Below are 21,294 nucleotides of genomic sequence, written 5' to 3'. Positions count from 1 at the left end.
TCTCCATTATATTTCCTCTTGTTTGGGACACTGTCCGTAGAAATATAAGTCAGGAAAACCCCTTCTTACTGATATGAAGTCTTTATTGTGATCTCAAAAAGTACAGCACAGACAAATGGAGCTCACAGTCACAATATCTAAAGAGTATTTTAATCATTAGTGAAAAACGCGTGATATAAGAGCCATGGTAGAAATTTTCCTCATGCAGATCATGGTCTTGTTCACAGCTTTAAAGCAATATATACAGCAGCGTGTGCGACTATAACTTCATCTACATCATCATAATTTACTACTGTATGTTCTTGTGTTGGTGCAAAGGTGAACTGAGCAAAGCAAAAAAAGACAAGCGAGAAAGGGAAGCAGCTCTGACGTTGACGGATGTAAACAGCAGCAGAAGACATTCACCCAGGTGAGAATTCATGTATATTCATAGCATCAAACACAATCGACGGTGCAAGCGTGGCAGTTAAATTTTTTTTTTATAATTTATATTGAGTTGACATTTTGTTCACACTATGAGCCGTACACACGAAGCAGAAAACGATTTTGTTCCGTCCAGTTCTTCGATGTGAAATCTAAAAGTGACTCGGTTGAAATAACAATTAAGGTGATGCTTTACAGACAGTCATCTTCTTTTTTAACGGATTTAACGAAGGAATTAAATGACAGTGATTCTTCAGTTTCAGTGGCAGTAGAAAAATCACAAATAATTTTATCTTTCAGCACATACATCCTTGAGATCAAGGGAAAAATGACTAATTATAATAAATTTATATTCAGATACATTACATTAAAAACGAATTCGAATTCAGATTTTGCTTTCCGTTGAAATCCGACACTGAGTTTTTCTGGTAAATAAACTAAAAAATGTCTTCTGTGTTTATTAAATTCATTAAAACCACTGACACTGATCAAAACTTTTCTTATAAACTGGGAGTTCATGAATTATAATGTATTTCCCCCAAAATGGTCGTAGGCATCTACCTATGTGATATTCCAGGCTCTAGTACTGTTATACTTATAGTATGTAGCATTAATGTAATTCACATCTCAGCTCTGTTTTAGGCGCAACTACTCACGTACAGTAGGCACATGTGATGCAAACAGCAAAACAAACAAACATTTGAAGTCATTTGCAGAGATGTAAATTATTGCTTTGGCAGATTCGACATTATGACATTCACCAACTTAAATCAAACAATCAATGATGCAGACATTCATAAATGAAGGTACCGTATTGTAAACACGACATCAAATGAAAGGCAAAGTTTTTTAAGCCCCCCTGATATAAATGTATGACATAAATTACATACATAATAACCTTAAAATAATCCAAAGAATAACTAAATTTTACAGGATAACATTTAAAAGTTAGTTAAATATGAACTCTTCACAGTTGACAATTTGGCAATAAGTAGATGTCTTAGGTGTTAATGCAACGTCCTGATGACATTTACAGTAACTACAGTAGAATACAATCTATCGTGATGTAGCTTATACAGACAGAGGCGAACTGGGTCTATGTTGTGGGACTGCTTTTTATCGGTACTAAATTATACCATTTTCTTCTGCTATTCAGATGTACATTTAATACGTATATAACTCTTCATGTGATTTATATATCAAGGGTCAGACCTTATCAATCGATCTTCGATTTCATCGACTGAAATTACGTCTTTCTTGTTACGCGTTGTGCAGTCCCTCTTAAGAATCAGTAGCTAAGTGCTAAGAGTGAAATACTGAAATGACAATAATTAAGTCTTCTTTTTGGTCGGGTGAGCGTGTTTGGTTCTAAATTAAGTGGATATTTAGCGAACGACTGAGGTGTAACGGCTGAGATACAATCGTTATGACTCATTAAAGCGAAAACAGCGAGAAAGCAATGAAGGTGTAACGGTGAGGACGGCGCAGCCTAGTGGTGCTCAGCTACAATCGCTGTAGTCATTTCTGATGCTGGTGGTCTGACACTGCAGCGAGAGCAATTCGTGTGTGTGTTTGGTGTGTGTGTGTGTGTGTGCAGATACCGGTATCTATAGCATTGTGGGTACCACAGCTTGTTTAATCATAAGGACCAAAAACATCACGTTTGTATGAAACTGTTTTTCCTAAAATATGAACCAAGTAATCGACATACGTATATTATCCCTTTAGTCAATAAGTCAGATGAAGTGCATGGAGCAACACTGCCCCCTCCCTGTACTGTTCTTTAAATACAATCATTTTTGGTGTCGCAAAGTCATTTTATCATTTTCTTAAGCAAGGACATTATTTTAAGTTTTCAATTTATATATTTCCAAAAAAGACTAATATTTCAGTTTTGTCACAGCCCTGCGCTGAACATTTTTAGGATTGTCTAGACTGTCTTTTAAAATCATGTGAAGTCCGCACTACTCCCCACAAGCTGTGCCAGCCAGTATCCATGTCGTTGTGGGTGTGTACTGTCGGTGTGTGTCTGTGTGTCAGCTGTTGGCAGTGATGCAACATCATGACCAGAAAAAGCTGGGACAGAAAAGAGAGGATCCTCACCAGATGTGTGCAGCTGTAGGACTAATCATCAGAGTTTAGATGTACAGAACGAGCTGACCTCCAGAAGGTCAACCAAAAAAAACACCATGATGTGTGTGCGTGTAGGGCTCAGAGGTGTGGGACGTGGTGAGGAGTCAAGGGGAGTGTGTGTGTGTGCATGTGGTCTGTATGTTTTTAAAGGTTGACCAGGTGGAGGTCAGAGGCAGAGAAGTGGGGGCAAAGAACCATGTCGGGGTTCTTCAGCTGTCGCAGGATCCTCCGGTGGAACTTGGAACGGACACGGTTGAACTCCATGATGTCACTTGGGTCCTCCTCGATCCAGAAACGGTGAAACTCCTGCATCAGGTAACCTGTCATGAATTAAAAAAAAATGTAATCTGTAAAATACAAAGCCAATGTCCATAAAGTTTATATTACTGTAGTTATACTGCAGTACTGTACTGTACAGTATATGACAGTGTATAGCTCCTACTCACAGAAGGTCTGCTGGAGGTGCAGCAGACTGGGCAGCTCAGGAGCCACGTTGTACAGGTGAGTCTTCAGCGCTCCACTCACCAGCAGAGAGTGGGCCAGGTCTGTGATGTTGATGCCCACGATGGCAAAGGAGTAGCTGGAGGAAGGAGAATATTAACCTGTTACCACCTGAGCTAACGTTAGCACAGACTAGTGGTCAGTTCTACTGTTTGGTGGACATGACAGGAGGAGGAGGAGGAGGAGGTTTCAGACAACATGTAAAACACACACACTTTATGTGCACCGTCTTACCCAATAGCTTTCTCCAGGCTCTTCTGCTCCCATTCAGCTTTGCTCATTTCACTGTGGGGGAAAAACGGATGATTTATTTACATTTAATCAGGAGAAAACACTTACTACTAACTAATTATATTTTTCTGCCAAATTTAAATCAATCACTAAACTCTACAACCGCAAAGGTATGTGTATAATTTTTCTGTTTAAAATTACCCCATGGATCATGGAATTGATTTGTTCAAAACACATTTATGTAAAAGAGCAAAGCAATGAATGAGACGTCCATGTGAAGTGAATGGAAGTACCTTGGTTTTCGGTGTGTGCTCCTGTACAGTGAATGAGAGGAACAGACAGGCAGAGGTGTGTGGGCAGAAAGGTGAATGCGATGGAAAAAAAGCAGAACAGAAGTCTTTTCAAATGAGACAGCTCGCCACCATGCCAACAAACAGACGGCAGTGATTGTTAAATGATGTGTCAGCGCAAACAATGCAGCCGTGCAGATGAATGTCATAACGTTACTGTAAATGTAAAGTCAGGTGGAACAAAATGAGGATCTCAGTACTCCTACGTCATTTGTAACTTCTGTCCTAACCTCCCCACTGACCTTTAACTAACTTTACATATAAGAAATGAATGAATGTTACCTCCAGCTAACTAATTAGCGCTCTGCGTTATAGCCGCCTCAGCTTATATTATTGGACTTACTTGTGCTTTGGTTGCAGCGAGTCGTTGAGCATCTGCAGAGCAGTAGCTTTGTCATGTTCTGCAAAATACCTGCAAAGAAAAGAAACGTTTTCCAAGTGCCAGTCTAAGTGCTTATTGACTTTCTCACAGATGCCAGCGCCAAGAGAGCGTGGCATTATCTGACATGTTTTTGGAGCGTGACCGGTGTTTCACAGACTAAGTTCTTACAGCAGGTTGTGCAGACCCAGCAGGCCCATCCCTCTGAAGTCAGTCTTCGGATCACTACCCTGGAAACCAATCTCACACCACTGCTTAGAGATGCGGCCGCTGAGAGGCGTGTCAGGGCGCAGCTCCTTCCACAGCTGGGAAAGAAAAATGGAAAAAAATCTTTAAATCAATCACAATAAAAATAAAACGGTGGTTTAAGAACAACCAACAACCACGAACGTTACATTTTTATTATATCCTACCAAGATCCATCATGATCTTTGTGTTTTGTTTTGTGCTCACAGAGAGATTATTCAGTGTTTTGTCCTGTCTGCTCTGCTCTGCAGTTAATGCACCTTCATCAGCATGTCCTCGTGCTCCTGGTTCTCGCAGTCGTAAGGCTCTCTCCGCAGCTTCTCCACCTCCATCACCAAACTCCTGTAACCCACGATCTGCAGCAGACTGGCCTGCAGCGAGATGCCGAGTCTGCAGAGAGAGAAGGCACAGAAGGCAGGAAGTGCAGGTTGACTATCTAGCCTTTCTTTTTAAGTTGTTTCAGATTAAAAAAAGTAAAAATAAAAGTTAGAAAGTTAATTTTCAGATTAAAAAAAGTAAAAATAAAAAATAATGGTATTTATTCACTGTCTTGTCCTGAACTTTGTAACAAGACAAGTTAGATGTCAATCCAAAGAGCTGTGTCAACACTTTAGGTTTTCACACAGTAACTTTCAGTGTTGAAGCTACAGGGACGTGACATGTGATCTACTGTAGTGACTCACTGTGGGTTGGTGTCAGGGTTGATCTTTTTTAAGGCCATGATTTCGTCAATGGTTTTCTCCACTTTGTCTGGATGGACACTGAGCGCAGACTGCAGGAGCTTCAAAGAGAGAGAGGCAGAGAGATAGAGGGTGAAGATGAATAAAAGACAGGAGAGAGGGAGATAAAGAAATAAACAGTTGTTGTTTAGGAAACACTGGAGCGTAGCTGAACCTATTCATACACAAAATAACTTTTCTATCATTCTTTTCTTACCCCACTCTTGGAGAACCTCAGAGATGACTCTGAAAGGAAATTAAATCTACATTAATATTTGGGAGAATATACAAAGGCAGCGACTGTTTTAAGCTCCATTTGGACCCACCTATCTTGAGGGTCCTGCGTGCTCCATGTTTGTTGTTGTAGCAGATCCTCTGCAGCTCACATCGTCCAGTGAACTTCCTGATGACAAACTTCAGGCCTCGCCACAGTAGTTTACAGTAGAGGAACACAAAGAACTGGGTGACCACTCTAACAATATACAAGGAAGAGGACAAAGAGGAATTGAAATTAGAAAACAACATTATAATAACATTATAATAATCCAAATGTATAATAATATGTACCTGGAACATTTGACACTTACAAAATGTCAAAAAGTTCTCTCGGAATTCAGGCTCTGTTTTGACATTTTTTACTTTTAGCTCAGTCTTATCTTTTTTGTGAAAAACCTCGTTATTATTTTGTGTTAACATTAAACTATTTCTAGGCTAATATATTTGATGCATCTTTCTGTAATTGTCCTTTTGATATTTCTTTTCGTCTTACACTGAGTAATTGTTTTATTATTCTTCGCTAACTCGTCGTTATTTTTGCATTACTATTTCTAGCTCTTCATCAATATTTTAAACTATTTCTGTCAAATAATGTAAAGAGTGTTGAAGAATAATAATTTAATCTCAAATAATAACAAAGGGGAGAACCCCCACAAAAGTATACAGTACAGTATAAATGATGAGCTGAGTGTAAGCCGAGCCAGAGGCATTTAAAGAAAAAAGAAACGCAAGTTTCATTTCTTCACATCTACCTAGGGGATCCTGCAGCAGATCATCAAAGTGAGCTATTTTTACAGGTGACACTGAGACAGAAAATGAAGGCGTGTGTCTTGGGGAATGCAAAGTGACCCAATAAGAAACTGTGGATCCTCAGTCTGCAACTATAACAATATGACAAATGTCCTTGTAATCTAACACAGCATCTCTGTAATTGTCAACCACAGTTAATTTTAGCAGAGTATTTCCCCTGATGTTTTCTGTATATAACAAATATTATTATTATATTTGAATCCTCAGGGCTGTGATTTTTGTTTTTGTTTTGTTGTGCTGGTGAAATGGAGTTAACAGTGATTTGATTTGTTTTTTATTAGAGATAAACCTTGCAGTCAGATATCTGCAACACTCAATCGTCCTCGTCTAGAAAAAGAAGGAAACAGAAATGCTGGTACAGTCCTGAAGGATTAATTCCCTTCTTTTTTCAGCCTCTGGACGAGAGCAGCATTTTAAACAGCTCATATAGTCTCTCTGTCATTTTCTTAACCTTCAAGAAAATGAGAGACGGAGTGGAAGGATTCACAGAACGCACAACTCCAGGTTTTATTCTTTCCATTAATGTCCGTCTAAGTATTTATTTCATACAAGCTCTGTTACACAGAGTTTTTTTAATAATCCACACTTTCTTTACAGGTCAGGAAAATAACTGAAGTACCTTATCCACAGCATCATAAATAAATGGGATAAAGATTAAGTGGTGAATGTGATTCTGAGGGGGGAAAAGAGTGAGGCATGCTGTGAAAAGCCTGTCGAAAAGGCACTGATCCATTAATAGTCCGTTTAGTTGAGAATTAGAGCTATTAACAGAAACAGTAAAAGAGCGATATTTTTATTGTTTTACTTGAGGCCCACACGCTTAGCAATTACAGCCGTTTGAAATGCCATCCACACCACAGAAGCTGCTGTTACCGAGTGTTTAAAGCTTAAACGATGAACTACAGGGATCAGTGTAGCGTAATCATTCCGTTACTGCATGTGCAAACACAAAATAAAGACGTGGTGCTGATTCTGATGTGTGATTGAGATCCTCGAAGGTTCGGAAATCGGTAAAAAATGTAATAAAAAAATATAAGGAATGAATATGTTTACCGGAGGAAATGCTTCATGTTGGCTGCCTGTCACCTCGCTGTCGCGGTTCTGTTGAAGGGGGGAGGCCTGGAGGAATGGAGAAGAAGAAAGCGGGTCAGTGCTTGGTGAAATAAGGCCGCAGGTCGAACTCCGGAGCCGGGAGTTTACCGTGGAAGCAGTCGCTTAAACCCTCCAGCAGCACGGACAGCGCCGGTGCTGTGGAGCTGTCCGTGGTGCTGACGGATTAACGCGTACGTAAACTGCGGCTCTTTTCTGTGGTTTCTCCTGCGGTTTTCAGGCGCTTTCATTGTTTTTAATCACAATTCAAAGATGAATGACACGACATCGGACTATAAGAATTCGATAACGAAAATGGGTTCCCCATGATACCTTTTATAAAATATATAATATCGTAATAGAGGATCGCGGTCCTCGATGTTTTGCTTGAACACTAGTCACTATATGCTCACAATAGCAACAGCAAACGACGATTGCGTCCAGTAAACGATACATGTCATTACATATAGAAGATTTTTCTTTCTTACCGAAACAAATCTCAACGGGAAGCTGAAAAAAGGAGCCCGGGATATGGCAGCTGGGGAAGCGATGTTGAATTTACTCCACTCGGCTATACAGTCCTTTCCTCCATGATGATGAGGATGATGATGATAGTCAGTGAGGAAGCAGAGGTTGAAGTGAGTGCTGCAGCATTCAGCTGAAGATGAGAAAAATTTTATGTTGAACAAAGCTTCACAAAAACTAGAATTGAATAAGGACAAGTATATAAAAAATTATTTTATTATAAAAATTTAGAGAAAGGCACCCAACCTACAATATTTGATAATACAAACAAAACAGCTCCCCACCGGACCAGAAGTTGATATCTCCACTGGATTAGATGTTATTTTAAGCTCTTAAAATCTGTGTATTTGATTAAGTGTGTAGTGACTGTTTATTAGAGCACCGATAACTGGATATACCACACATGTCATTGTTTCAATACGTTATAATAGATTAAAATTTTCATTTAGAATCATTTTTTACAAATTAATTAACCCGTTGATTTGAACAAACCTACAAAAAAACATGTTAGTAAAACAGGTAACAAATCAGTTTCAGCGTAAACAATACAGACCATACATGTGCAGTTAAAACAATATTTTTTCATAAAAATGTTTTTATAAATATGGACTCAGTACATCTACCAGCCAAAGCAGACCTTGTGTGATTTCTGGTAAGTGCATTTTTCACCAATACTGTAAAACAGCCCTGGGGTTGAGAACCCAGCTGAGGGTGAGGGAAATGGTACGATGAAGATAAAAAAAATCTTATAAAATCAAATACTGAATGTCATAAGGTCGCAATGAAGTCTCTTCATATCTACATGTTGCAGTCTCGCTGAACTTATGATTAAGATTATGTTGTGTCTCCAGTGTGTTTCTGTCAAAGAGCAGCGACGGCGATGACCGCCTCAGTTCCTGGAGATTCTCTGTCCGCCGTCAGTAGGTGTGTAGCAGCAGAAGCGCTCCGACTCGCTGGATCAGCCGAGTGATCAGCGGGTTCGTCAGTCAGAGGAGTGTAGGTGGGAACGGCGTTGAACATGATGAAGCCAACAGTGATGATGACGAACGAGACGATGTACAAGGCTGAGAACTGAGAAAGAAGACAGAGATACGCTCACGTCGTCACGCTAAAGAGTTTTTCTCTGTAGAGTTTGTGCAAGGCACAAAAAAAACATGTATAACTGAATCCATCTTTTTCCAGATTTTACTAATTCCAGTTTTGGGAGAGTACCCACTAAAGCCAATTTCCAGATTTTACTAATTCCAGTTTTGAGAGAGTATCCACTAAAGCCAATGTAACGTGTAAAAAATCTTTTTTTTTAACTCTTCAAAGGTTATGTTTAGTTCTTTTTTTTTTTTTTAACTCTTCAAAGGTTTTGTTTAGTTAATCAAAAAATGACTTAGTAAAGTATCATTGTGGATTTTTTAATGACACTCACCTTGTAGTGGAAGAGAAATAGACCGCAGAACAGACTGAAGAGGTCAGCAGTGAGCAGAGAGAGATTGACCGCAGTAGCACTGGTTAACTTCACCACCACTGGCATGAAGCTGTAGAGGGCGTACATGCACAGAGCGTAGACCGCAAACAACATGGCTGCAGCAAAAACATGACAAAGACGGTGACAGAGAAGATGGAAACTCAGGGAAACTGTTTGTGGCTGTGACATTATTGTGAAAAATAATAAATAAATAACTTACAAATGTGAAGATTCCACTTTATAGCTGAGACTGCAGGGATTTCCAATACAGCACTGTAATAATAGGTAACAAAGAGTGAGAAATATTAATAGTTAATGTTCATCCAATTTACAGCTGCATGTACTTATGATATGATAATTTATGACAGTACTAGATTTAGTGCACAAGGATGTTATTGCTATTATTGTTTGCAAATTATTAAGTAGGAGTTGTAATTCATCACAGCTTCAACCGTGTCTTATTGAAGTTGTTTAGATTGTTTAGTCAAAGCTGAGCCATAACTTACAGCTGAATGCCACTAATAATTGTCCCAAAAAGGCCCATCATGCCCAGGAACTCCACACGACTCAGGTTCTTCACTGTGTATTCTTGGCACATGTTGGACACAGCATAGAGGACGGCGCTGAGCAGAACCAAGCCGTCTCCCAGCAGAACATCAGAGGCTGAACAAACAGACAATAACTTTTTAACAGAATAGTTTAAAACATGTTTCTATTTTTGCCCCACGTGAGAAAAATTTGCACCCTCCAAAACAAAAAAAACACAAAACAAAGATCCTCACAAGAACCCTGCTCTCTTCCGGCCACAATGTCGGCCCCCACCATGGTCCCCACCCCCAATAAACACACAGCGACAGCTACAAAGTGGACCAGCCTGTAGCGCGTCTTCAGAAACATCCAGGAAAGCAGCATCAGCACTGGGATCACAAAACAGTCCAGCAGCTGAAAGACACAAAAACAAACCAGGATCTTGAACTAAAGTGCTGATGAGAAGCCATTTTTAAACAAGTTTTTTTTTCTAAAATGTAAAGACATTTTGCTGATTTACAGTAAGCCACTGGCTCACCAAACTTAATAATTAATAATATTTTTTTTCTGATATGTTAAGCTGTAATTAATCCGTTTATTCTCACCTGGATACTGGTCAGAGTTGTAAACTGGTACGCTCGTACAACTACGTAGTTTGCCTCCACGTCTGCCACACCCATCACTAAATATTTCCACCATTTTGTCTTTAAAATCTGTACAATGTTTCTTTCACCTGCAGAAATAAAACAAAAAACAAAATCAGGAAAGAAAAGACAAAACAGGTCACACAAAGTCTCCTCATTCAATTATATTATCCTGATCAGAAATCCTGACCTTTCCGTGTGATAAGGATGGTGGTGTAGACGAGCAGCAGCAGGGCGTAGTTGAGGAAACTCTGCAGCATTGGCGTCTCCACCTTGGCTTCCGCCAAGTACTGACAGCTCACTGCTGTCCCACAGATCAGCAGGGACAAGACCTGACCCATGGCCACAGTCTTCAGCAGTTGCCTGAAGGTCAGAGGAAGATGTTTTACATTATAAGTTACAATAACAATAATAATCGTTTTTTAAACTTCAAGTCAATCAAGGTAAAAAAACAAAACAAACCCAAAATATTTAACATATAAACTAGACCATAACTAAGGCAAGTTCTACATTTTACAAAAAAAAGCCAACAATTAACATCTAAAACCAAGAGCATCTAAAAAGTAGCTTAATAATTGCTATGTGTAATTTGTGGATAGAAATGCTATATCGTTAAAAGCACACATAAAAATATATATTACTAAAACAAATAAATTACCAAAATGTATGAAATGTAAATGTAGAAAGCCCAAATGTTTTGATTAAAATTAAATACCTAATTCTAAGCAATCGTATGAAACGTTATTTTTGATCCTGTTGTTAGTTATACTAGTTTTCAACATACTCTGTACCATGTTGGAAATTCACAGTAAACACTTAGTTCTGTACTCACCATGTGAACACATCCCTTATGTTGTAATTATGCAAACCACACACAACCTTCCATTTTCCCCACAGTCTCTCTTGCGCACGTCCCTCCATTTCTTTAGGACTTAAACCTAAAGGAAAGAAAGAAAACAGGTCAACATCTCACTTCCTTGTTCTGATTAGATTATCCTGGCAGCAGATATAGCCGATTTCCACAGAATTGTCATGTGCCTGATTAATCTCATGTGATTCCCACCCTTGGCCCCCTATCATCTTCATAAAAGAATCTTAAATACCTGCTACAGAATATATGGTTTAAAAATGTGCTGACAAAAAGGGGGAAAGAGAATGCGAATGACAAGCTTTTGATTTCTGACAGTTTTGATATCCCGAATACCACTTGAATGCATCGTGAGAATTAGCAACATGAATCTGTATTTCTAACTTTTTCTAATGCATTTTTGTGTGCCCACTTTGTGAAGACATTTTACCGCCTGCCTTTCCTCAACTGAAAGTCGGCATACATAAATAGAAAAACAAAGAAAATATGAACATAAATAAACAAAAACAAACCATGTGTACTTACGGTCTTAGTTTCAGTCATGACAGATTGATTAAAACTCCGCATATGTATTTTTTTTCTCATTGTCAAATTTTCACGGACTCTCCTTCCACGCGGCGATGTTTCCCCATTTGACGGGATCAACCTAACGTGGTGCTATGTGTCTTCGCCTACCACGAATCTGATTGGTTAGCCTAAAGAACTGAATGACGTCAGCACCGCGCAGGCAAACTTGAATAGCTGCCAAACACAAGAAAAGCGGAACGTTTTTGATTGGTATAAAAAAAATTACGGCATTTATAATATTATATAACTATAGAATAGTGATACATCATATAAGACATTGAAGCGATGTTTGTCAGAGAAGGAAAAAAGCAAACATGATATCAAATATCAGATTTTTTCCATACGACATTGCCTAAATGTTAAAAAGGGTTGTAATTTCTTGTAAACTTTAATGTGCAATGGATTTTCCAAGAACATAACACATTCAAATTATCATAATTTTACAGATGGCCATTCAGAGTTGAATGTCCGCTCATTTTCAGGTTTGTCATGTCTTCTTTAAGTGAACTTTAGTCCACTTTAGAACCATCTGGTAGAGTAACAGGAAACCCGTATCTCATGCAGGTCATTTGGTGAAGGAAAATATATTCAAGGATTGTTATTGTTTCTTGAGACGGGTATGGTTTGTTATCATTCTTTATTTATCTTACTGCCGTGGCCAGATGCTGTGTCTCGCAAACAATAACGAGAACATGGGAAATGTGAGATAACAAAAACACAATCTAAAAAATGATTGAGAGGAAATATATATATATATATATATATGTGTGTGTGTGTGTGTAAAATGTAACAAAATGCACCTATAGTTTTATCAAGTTTGAAATAAAACACAGATGCCATTTATAACTGTTCAACTTAATTATTTTGCTGAAGAAAGTGAGAAATCCCTGTGAGCAGACAAAATAGTTGTACCCGTCATTCATAATACCGTAATTTTATATAAAAATATACTTTAAAATTTTAATTATTGAACCATTTTCTTCTGTTATCTTGACGATGCTTTGCTTCATTCTTCATCTCCTTCTGCAGCCGTATGGTTCTCGCGAGACTTTGCGGGAGGATAAGTTGAGGGAACATGGCGACGTCTAATTTGCTAAAGGTAGGATCCACTCCAATTCAATTTTTCTGTTTTTAATGCTCGCTGCGGCACTTGTCACCTGCGAACATCAATGACAGAGATCGGCGCCATCTTTACCGAGGAGCGCAGCCCGCAGTTGCACCACTCTGCTGTCGGCGGTGACTTTTGCAGGAAACATTCAACTTAAATCTGGCTAACGCTGGCTAAGTGCATATCAGTGATTTTGGGCTAAACAGTAAAGCTGCAGCTAAATGTGAATCAAAGAGGGAAGGACCATGGAGACGAAAATACTTCAGAACGTTAGATGAGAGGAAAATGAAGAATACCGTCTCATCATGCGCCATATACGCACAGTACAACCTCAGTCTGTGTTTACGTTCGCTTTAAACCTCCTATCATCTGTCAGCCAGAGGCTCAGAGTGCTACAGCTAAAGCCCAGCTTCAATTGAAAGATTTATTAGGAGTAAAAGCTCTGGAAAGGCACAACATTACTAGTTTCTGACCATAAGTTATTCTCTTGCTATTATGTTCGTGATGCTTAGTGAGCAGGCACATATGGCTCTGTGTCTAATACAGCAAAGAAATAGAGCAGCACAGGTGACAGCTGGAGAGCTAGGAGCACTACAGCTGTGCACCGGTTATAAAGCATTAGTTATTATTCTTCTGGAGGAATGATGAACCATACGTGCTGCCCACAGCACGTTTAGAGCATTTATTTATGTATCATAAAATGATCAAATTAGGAAGTTTGTATGCAGATCCCTTGTGCCATTACTGAGGTTCTCCTGTCAGAGAAGCTTGCTATTGCATATTATTTATTTACAGTCTGCTAGATATATTGCACATTAAGTCTGATGTTCATTTTTGTCTACAACACGTTTGAATGTTGTTTTTTCAAGCAAGTTTTGGAAGTGCATTTAGAACATAGGCCCATCAACTTGCCTGTCCTCTCAATGCAGCTTTATTCGTCTATATTCTGTCTATGTATGAAGCCCATATACAGTACTGTGCTTAATTGTTGCCAACAAATACTATTGAAACACTTAAGATTGAAAAATCTTAAGTGTTTGCCTGTTATGTTTATGACAAACTGAGCCTAGTTTTGTGCATTGCTGCCACCCACCCTTAGTGCTGGTACTACACTTAGAGTGGGGATTCCAAATTTGTTTTTAAATGACATCACAGTTTGTTGTAAATGATGGTGACAAGCTAAAGGCTTCAACGTAAAAACTATTTCAAAATTCATATCCAGTTGAAGAATTTTACTTTCCGATTTTCCCCTGTGCCTCCAGAACAAAGGCTCGCTTCAGTTTGAAGATAAATGGGATCTGATGCGTCCCATAGTACTGAAGCTTTTACGGCAGGAGTCTGTCACCAAACAACAGTGGTTCGACCTCTTCTCGTAAGTTTACGTCCATGAGTCTCATTTTAAACATGCAACAAAAACTATCGGGACAGTTAATGAATGTCTTTCTTTACTTCCGCAGAGACGTCCATGCTGTATGTTTGTGGGATGACAAAGGTCCTGCTAAGATCCACCAGGCCCTCAAAGAGGACATACTTGATTTCATTAAACAAGCACAAGCTGTAAGAGTGGGGGAGTCACTGATTGCTTTTTGTATTATTGTGGTTTAGGTTTCTTGTGGTTAAGGTTTCTTCATTGGATCAGTAATATTTTATTAAATTAATTTTATACTTTGCAGATATTTTTCCAACCTTCTATTTTTTTTTCACCCTGTATTAGCGAGTGTTGAGTCATCAGGATGACACAGCGCTGCTGAAGGCCTACATCGTGGAGTGGAGGAAGTTCTTCACACAGTGTGACATCCTGCCCAAGCCCTTCTGTCAGCTGGAGATCACATTGATGGGCAAGCAGGGAAGCAACAAAAAATCCAACGTGGAGGACAGCATCGTTCGCAAGGTCAGATGAAGTATTAGAGTGTAAATGAAATAATTTACTGCTTTTATTCCTGGTGCATTCCTAATGGGATGTGTACCACTAATGATCCTCTCTTTTTGTTACCGTCTCCTCTGTAGCTGATGCTTGACACGTGGAACGAGTCTATTTTCTCCAATATTAAGAACAGGCTACAAGACAGTGCCATGAAACTGGTCCATGCCGAGCGACTGGGAGAAGCCTTTGACTCTCAGCTGGTCATCGGAGTGCGGGAGTCCTACGGTTGGTGATAGTGAAAACATGTGATTATAGTCTCATCAAAGATGCCCCTTTAAAATAAAACAATGTTGTGACTTATTCCTCCTTTGTATTGTTCTCTCCTCAGTGAACCTGTGCTCTAACCCTGATGACAAGCTGCAGATCTACAGGGACAACTTTGAGAAGGCGTACATGGATTCCACTGAGAGATTCTACAGAACACAGGCACCAGCCTACCTCCAACAAAATGGTGTTCAAAACTACATGAAATATGTACGTTTAACTCTTGGCTGTATTTCTAGCCCTGAGAATGTGTTTGTTGGTGTTTATTATAACTCGGGCTGTCATACAACCATATTTTTAATCTGATTAATCACAGGTTAGTCGTGGATTAATCATGATTAATCGCTATCCTGATTTATTATGATTAATCGAGGTAAATCAGCAAAAAAATGTCTGTTTATCGCTGGAACAGGAAGACAAATACCAGCAGGTAGATGTGTGTGTTTCACACCTGTTTTCTTTTGTGACTAATCCAAATGATGGAATTATTAATATAACAATGTTTTTTTTAAAAATGATGGTGATGAGTTTTTTCCTTGTGTGTATTTTATGTGTTTTGTTTAGGCTGATTCAAAATTGAGGGAAGAGGAGAAACGCGCACTGAGATATTTGGAAACGAGGCGAGACTGTAACTCTGTGCAAGCAGTGAGTGGTTTTTGTTTCATGAACTTTAATCAGTTTATTCTGAAATAACTATGTTGGTATCAGTAAACCTCCCTGTGTTTCTGTTATCTTCCTGCCTCTCTTCAGGGAATGTTGTGATTCCCTCACAGCTGTTTAACCGTTGATTTCATTATTTACTTAAACTAAGTCGACTGCATCTGAACTCTTTATCTCCTGCTCATCTTCACAGTTAATGGAGTGTTGTGTGAACGCCCTTGTAACGTCGTTCAAGGAGACCATCTTGGCTGAATGTCCAGGCATGATCAAACGAAACGAAACAGAGAGTGAGTACGGCCGGACTGCTTCCACCAAAGGCTCAGCCAGCTCAGGTTTGCAACAGGAAATAGCTGAGAACAAACTCCTGTAGTTCTGAACCCACTTAGACTTACTACACTTTACTGCAGTTTGAGGTGGGTCTGGTCCCAGTTAAAGTAAATTTAAAGTTTCTTTAAATTAAATGACCCAACTATTTACTATTGAGTCTCCCAGCTTCTGGTCTGACAAGGAAGTGGTCCCACTTACCCTTTGTTCCACTTTTTCTTCATCACAGAGCTCCATCTGATGTTCTCTCTGATGGACAAGGTGCCCAATGGTATCGAGCCCATGCTGAAGGACCTGGAGGAGCACATCATGAGTGCTGGCCTGGCAGACATGGTGGCCTCAGCAGAGACAATCACCTCAGTAAGACATGTCCAGACTTACACAGGCATCAGTGTGGTGTTAAAATATTTAACTCACTGAGACAAATCACTGCTGTACTGTTGTAATAACAATCACTTTGTAATGCTGAAAAACCTGCCTAACGACCCTGATATAATGTTGTTGAAAGAAAAGGCAAACATGTTAATAATGTGTGAAACTCTGTTTTATCAGGATTCTGAGAAATATGTTGAGCAGCTCCTCACTTTGTTCAACCGCTTCAGTCGACTGGTGAAGGAAGCTTTTCAGGACGATCCACGTTTCCTGACGGCCAGAGATAAAGTGAGTGCAACATTCACCTCCTTGACCATTGACAGTACACAGCAGTGGTTTCCAGTCATTCTGTGCTAATCTAATTAACTCTTTTTCTCCCCCAAACTTTCCGCAGGCATACAAAGCTGTAGTAAACGATGCCACTATATTTAAATTAGAACTTCCTATGAAACAGAAAGGGTAAGACACACACACACTCTCTGAAGTCGATGACTGAAGAGGTTATTTCTGAGTTACAATCTTTGGTTTGTGTTTTCACAGTGTGGGCCTAAAAACTCAACCAGAGTCCAAATGTCCAGAGCTGCTGGCCAACTACTGCGACATGTTGTTAAGGAAGACGCCATTGAGCAAAAAGCTCACGTCTGAAGAGATTGAAGCCAAGCTTAAAGAAGTGGTAAATCACACTTGAGTCAATATACTGTACCTTGATTTTTTTTTTTGTCACGGTTAAAATCGTAGACTTATAAAACACAAAGTACTCTTAAACTGAACCTTGAATTTTGATTTTTTTTTTTCAGTTGTTAGTGCTTAAGTACGTCCAGAATAAAGATGTGTTCATGCGATACCACAAAGCCCACCTGACACGGCGTCTCATTCTGGACATCTCAGCAGACAGTGAAATAGAGGAGAACATGGTGGAGTGGCTCAGGGTAGGCACGGCATGTGTGTGTGTTTGCATGTGTGTGTTTGCGTGAGAGAGTTCAAGTAAAATAACAGTTTTTAACAATATAAATTGTGTTATTGCTCTCATCAGGAGGTGGGAATGCCAGCTGACTATGTCAACAAACTGGCCAGGATGTTTCAGGACATCAAGGTTTCAGAGGACCTCAACCAGTCGTTTAAAGAAATGCACAAGCATAACAAGCTTGCCTTGCCAGGTCAGATTGACATCTACATCACAAACTTATATTCACTTTACACAAGATGTCATTTCAATGTGCAACTGAGGATGATGAAAAGTCTTTTACATTAGGTTCTGTTCTGGTCTATTAAGTTCTGTATACCACCCCTTCTATAATGTCTCTGTCTCTCTACAGCCGACTCTGTCAACATTAAAATCCTAAATGCCGGAGCCTGGTCCAGGAGCAGCGAGAAGGTGTTTGTCTCCCTTCCTACAGAACTGGAAGATTTGATACCAGAGGTGGAGGATTTCTACAAGAAGAATCACAGTGGCAGGAAGCTTCACTGGCATCACCTCATGTCCAATGGCATTGTAAGAACAGATGATGTAATAATATAAAATGAAGGGTCCTAATAGATTTTCTGTATAATGGACTAATGTATAATGCGTTTCATTTCTACAGATTACATTTAAAAATGAGGTGGGCCAGTACGATCTAGAGGTGACTACATTTCAGCTAGCTGTGCTCTTTGCCTGGAATCAAAGGCCCAGAGAAAGGATCAGTTTTGAAAACCTCAAGCTTGCCACTGAGCTGCCGGACGCAGAACTACGACGCACCCTCTGGGTAAAAGAAAAACAATCTAAAACTTAATGTTTCTTGGTTACAGAAGTGATTTAAAGCCCCAGTTTAATGCATTTTTAAAACTAAAAACCTTCCTCTCTGTCCGGACAGTCTCTTGTAGCTTTTCCTAAACTGAAGCGACAGGTTTTGTCGTACGACCCTGTGGTGTCTTCACCAAAAGACTTTGCAGAAGGAACACTCTTCTACGTCAACCAGGAGTTTTCTCTAATGTAAGAACTACCATATTAAAGGCTGTGACTGTTTTTAAGGTTGTCAAAAAGATGAAAGAATATGTGCTGTAACAAAGTTGGAGAAAAAAAAAACACAAATCAAAATCAAGTTCCTCTTGCCATCCATGAGCTGTACTTTGATGCTGTGCTCTGCTTTGTTTCACACCTACAGAAAAAACTCAAAGGTACAAAAAAGAGGTAAAATTAACCTGATTGGTCGACTGCAGCTCACCACAGAACGAATGAGAGAAGAGGAGAACGAGGGCATCGTCCAGCTCAGGATACTAAGAACACAGGTACTGTGGTGAGCCCACAGCATGACGGTTCTTCGTCTGCTGTTATGTAACACTACCTACTGTGAACAAATGCTGTCCTCCCAACAGTTCTCATCATTCACATGAGCAGACGTTGGTGGTTTTGTGTCTTTTGTCAAAGTCACAGGATACGGTAAAATTCCCCGATTCACATTTGTTCTAACTTTACCACCTGCAGGAGGCCATAATACAGATCATGAAGATGAGGAAACGCATCAACAACGCCCAGCTGCAGACGGAGCTCGTGGAGATCCTGAAGAACATGTTTTTACCACAGAAGAAGATGATCAAGGAGCAGATCGAGTGGTTGATCGATCACAAGTACATCAAGCGGGACGAGACTGATATAAACACCTTCATTTACATGGCGTAGCACAAACACCTGGAGGCTGATGTTGACTTTGGTTCAAGTGGATCAGGCCTGATGGACTCTAGACTACTTCCAGGCTTCCCATCTTCTATTTAAACTATGAAAAAAGAAAACAAATAAAAATTCTGAACTTGTGCAGGGAGGCATGAATTTAAAGACTAAGAGCTATTTAAAGTAGAACTTCCTGCCTTAAAGTTGTACAAAGAGAAAAAAAGAACAACAAGAATGCAAGTGTTGCATTGGGAGTCTGCATCAAGTGGTTGTAACTGTTTTGACGTGGACAGTTTTCTTTTGTCCAGACGAGGCTGTTCAATGTGGTCAGGTTTTAATGGTGTGCTGTTACACCTGCAGCAGCTACTTCAACACTCATACTCAGTGCTTGTGTGAGTCCAACAGCATGCTGACAGGAAATCAACAGTTCTAGTCCATTTCCATCCTAAAACAACAGGAACAAGAAAACACATTCCTCTTTTCCCCGAAGGCGACTTTCCTTCACATCCCGCAACTGTGCGACGAGGTTGTGACTCTCTGCAGTCATAAAGCACTTAAGACGTTCTGTGTGTAGAAAAAAAAAATCCAGACGAGCACTTCTTGGCTCTGCAGGACTGAACCGAACTGCGGAGACTCATCTCATGTCCATACTCTGTCCGCATCTTATAAAAATAGATAAAACGAGACGAGATGCGGCAGAAAACACACACACACAGCATTTTGCTGCTAAGCCAGAGTCCATTTTCATCTGCCAAATGTACCTGACAACCGAGGGGACGATGGAGTAACACGACAGGATGTCTGAGATGACTGAGGTCAGTATTACACGTGGAAAATACTACAAGTCAAGGAGAGTGTTTCATCAGATGTGATGAATGATATTAATAAATGGCACCTTATTACAAAACAGAAAGGATCATGTATGTTTTTTCCCTGCTCCCCAAAAGGGATTTTATTTCAACTTTTCTACTTTTACAGCAATAATTTTGTGGCCTCAACACTACTTCAAGTAATCTCAGATTATTGTATCCCTTTCTTTTGATTATTGAAAAAAAGTCCAACCCATTCTGTACCAATGGGTTGGACAGAATGGGTGACCCAGCCCATTTGGTACAGATATCCAATTTAAGCCTGCACTGTAATGGTACCTTGACAGAAACACAATTCACTTTTATTATTAAATATTTCGGTCTCAGGTTGGATTTGTGCGTCTCCCTCCTGTCTGGTTTCCTTCCTTTGCCCATCAATTGTCTGAAAGCTTCTCTACTTTCTGTCAGCAGGGGGTTCAGAGGTGAACAATAACCATGTCTGCCGTGACACCCCCTCAGAGACTCACAGGTTTCCTCTCTGCACATGTGGGTCACGAAAAGCACAGGTGTGACTTGTCACATTAACACCGGGCTCGTTCACGTTACATGTGACAACAGGGAAAGCGATAACTGGGGCGCGCGGCTGTCATCATCTGTGTTTACACCGGCGACCAGTCAGTAATAAAATAAAAATATATAGTGAAAAATAACAGCTGTACAGTGTATGGACGGCGAGAGCAGAGGCGGCTCATTACTCATCCACCTCCATGGAGGGAAGAGCAGCAGTGGTTGACCAATAGATGGAGCCAGACCAACAGAAAAACAATTTAACTCTGTTTTAAAATGGGATGTTGTAATTACAGTAATATCAACATATACTTTTTTGGCCACTAGGTGGCTGCTAAACTGCATCTGTAGGACAAAGCATGAAGATCGATTATGTCTGATAAGAATTGTTTGAATTACAACAAAAGATCTCATCACATGATGGGACTTTGTTGGGTTAAAATATTAGACATTTTGACATTAAATGAAAGTGTATTTCAGACTGTGGGAACCCTACTTAGTAACGTTTGGGAAAGTGCTATAAAAGAGCACCCACCAAAGGCCCGACATGCAACAGAGTATGAGTCACGGCTCGTTACTTTGTGCTGAAATTTTAAAAAAAGAAGAAAAAAAGCTTATGTAATGGAATCTGTTCTTATTTTCTCTTTTTTGAGTAATAAAAAGTTACAACATTAAACCCTCTTGTTTTGTAATTGTACTTCTACGTGCACTGTATACACTGGGCAGCATTTGGTCATCTTGAATATCTGGGATATTTAATGACTAATGAAATCAAACCACGATCTGTTCCTTCACCCAGCAGCCATGGCTTTAACCTCTATATTATTCCCTGCTGATATGACGAACGCCCTTAAGAAAGAATAAAACTATA

At 39.7% G+C, this 21,294-nt stretch overlaps 3 protein-coding genes across 5 annotated transcripts; 1 reads left to right on the top strand and 2 right to left on the bottom strand.

The window, feature by feature from the left end:
• Positions 1-65: 65 nt before the first annotated feature.
• elmod1 (ELMO/CED-12 domain containing 1) lies at positions 66-7,780 on the bottom strand. Of its 2 annotated transcripts, XM_025065815.1 has the most exons (12): positions 7,646-7,780; positions 7,122-7,187; positions 5,309-5,454; positions 5,200-5,228; positions 4,947-5,044; positions 4,524-4,653; positions 4,189-4,322; positions 3,982-4,050; positions 3,582-3,602; positions 3,292-3,342; positions 3,003-3,136; positions 66-2,876 (listed from the first exon to the last, which is right to left on the bottom strand). In XM_025065815.1, the coding sequence occupies exons 2-12, from the start codon at positions 7,136-7,138 to the stop codon at positions 2,701-2,703; spliced, it is 1,005 nt and encodes a 334-aa protein (XP_024921583.1). In that variant the 5' UTR covers positions 7,139-7,187; positions 7,646-7,780; the 3' UTR covers positions 66-2,700. The 2 variants fall into 2 exon arrangements, with proteins under 2 accessions (XP_024921583.1, XP_008331263.1); XM_008333041.3 differs by lacking the exon at positions 3,582-3,602.
• Positions 7,781-7,880: 100 nt separating this feature from the next.
• Positions 7,881-11,862, bottom strand: LOC103395363 (solute carrier family 35 member F2-like). Its single transcript, XM_008333037.3, has 9 exons — positions 11,707-11,862; positions 11,146-11,251; positions 10,504-10,676; positions 10,275-10,402; positions 9,924-10,083; positions 9,648-9,804; positions 9,362-9,414; positions 9,103-9,257; positions 7,881-8,753 (listed from the first exon to the last, which is right to left on the bottom strand). The coding sequence occupies exons 2-9, from the start codon at positions 11,232-11,234 to the stop codon at positions 8,544-8,546; spliced, it is 1,125 nt and encodes a 374-aa protein (XP_008331259.1). The 5' UTR covers positions 11,235-11,251; positions 11,707-11,862; the 3' UTR covers positions 7,881-8,543.
• Positions 11,863-12,823: 961 nt separating this feature from the next.
• Positions 12,824-19,955, top strand: cul5b (cullin 5b). Of its 2 annotated transcripts, none has more exons than XM_008333035.3 (19): positions 12,824-12,847; positions 14,119-14,228; positions 14,314-14,413; positions 14,571-14,747; positions 14,864-15,005; positions 15,109-15,254; positions 15,609-15,689; positions 15,898-16,036; positions 16,258-16,388; positions 16,581-16,688; positions 16,795-16,859; positions 16,941-17,073; positions 17,198-17,329; positions 17,434-17,557; positions 17,717-17,892; positions 17,984-18,145; positions 18,254-18,372; positions 18,545-18,668; positions 18,865-19,955. In XM_008333035.3, exons 1-19 carry the CDS (start codon positions 12,824-12,826, stop codon positions 19,057-19,059), a joined length of 2,388 nt encoding a protein of 795 aa, XP_008331257.1. In that variant the 3' UTR covers positions 19,060-19,955. The 2 variants fall into 2 exon arrangements, with proteins under 2 accessions (XP_008331257.1, XP_008331258.1); XM_008333036.3 differs by having other exon boundaries at positions 15,898-15,991; positions 18,865-19,059.
• The last annotated feature ends 1,339 nt before the right edge of the window (positions 19,956-21,294 follow it).

The sequence above is a fragment of the Cynoglossus semilaevis genome, chromosome 19 (assembly GCF_000523025.1).
Source record: "Cynoglossus semilaevis isolate Cse_v1.0 chromosome 19, Cse_v1.0, whole genome shotgun sequence".
Taxonomy (NCBI): domain Eukaryota; kingdom Metazoa; phylum Chordata; class Actinopteri; order Pleuronectiformes; family Cynoglossidae; genus Cynoglossus; species Cynoglossus semilaevis.
Note: the sequence above shows the minus strand (reverse complement) of the source record. Positions and strands in the feature narration are given on the sequence as shown.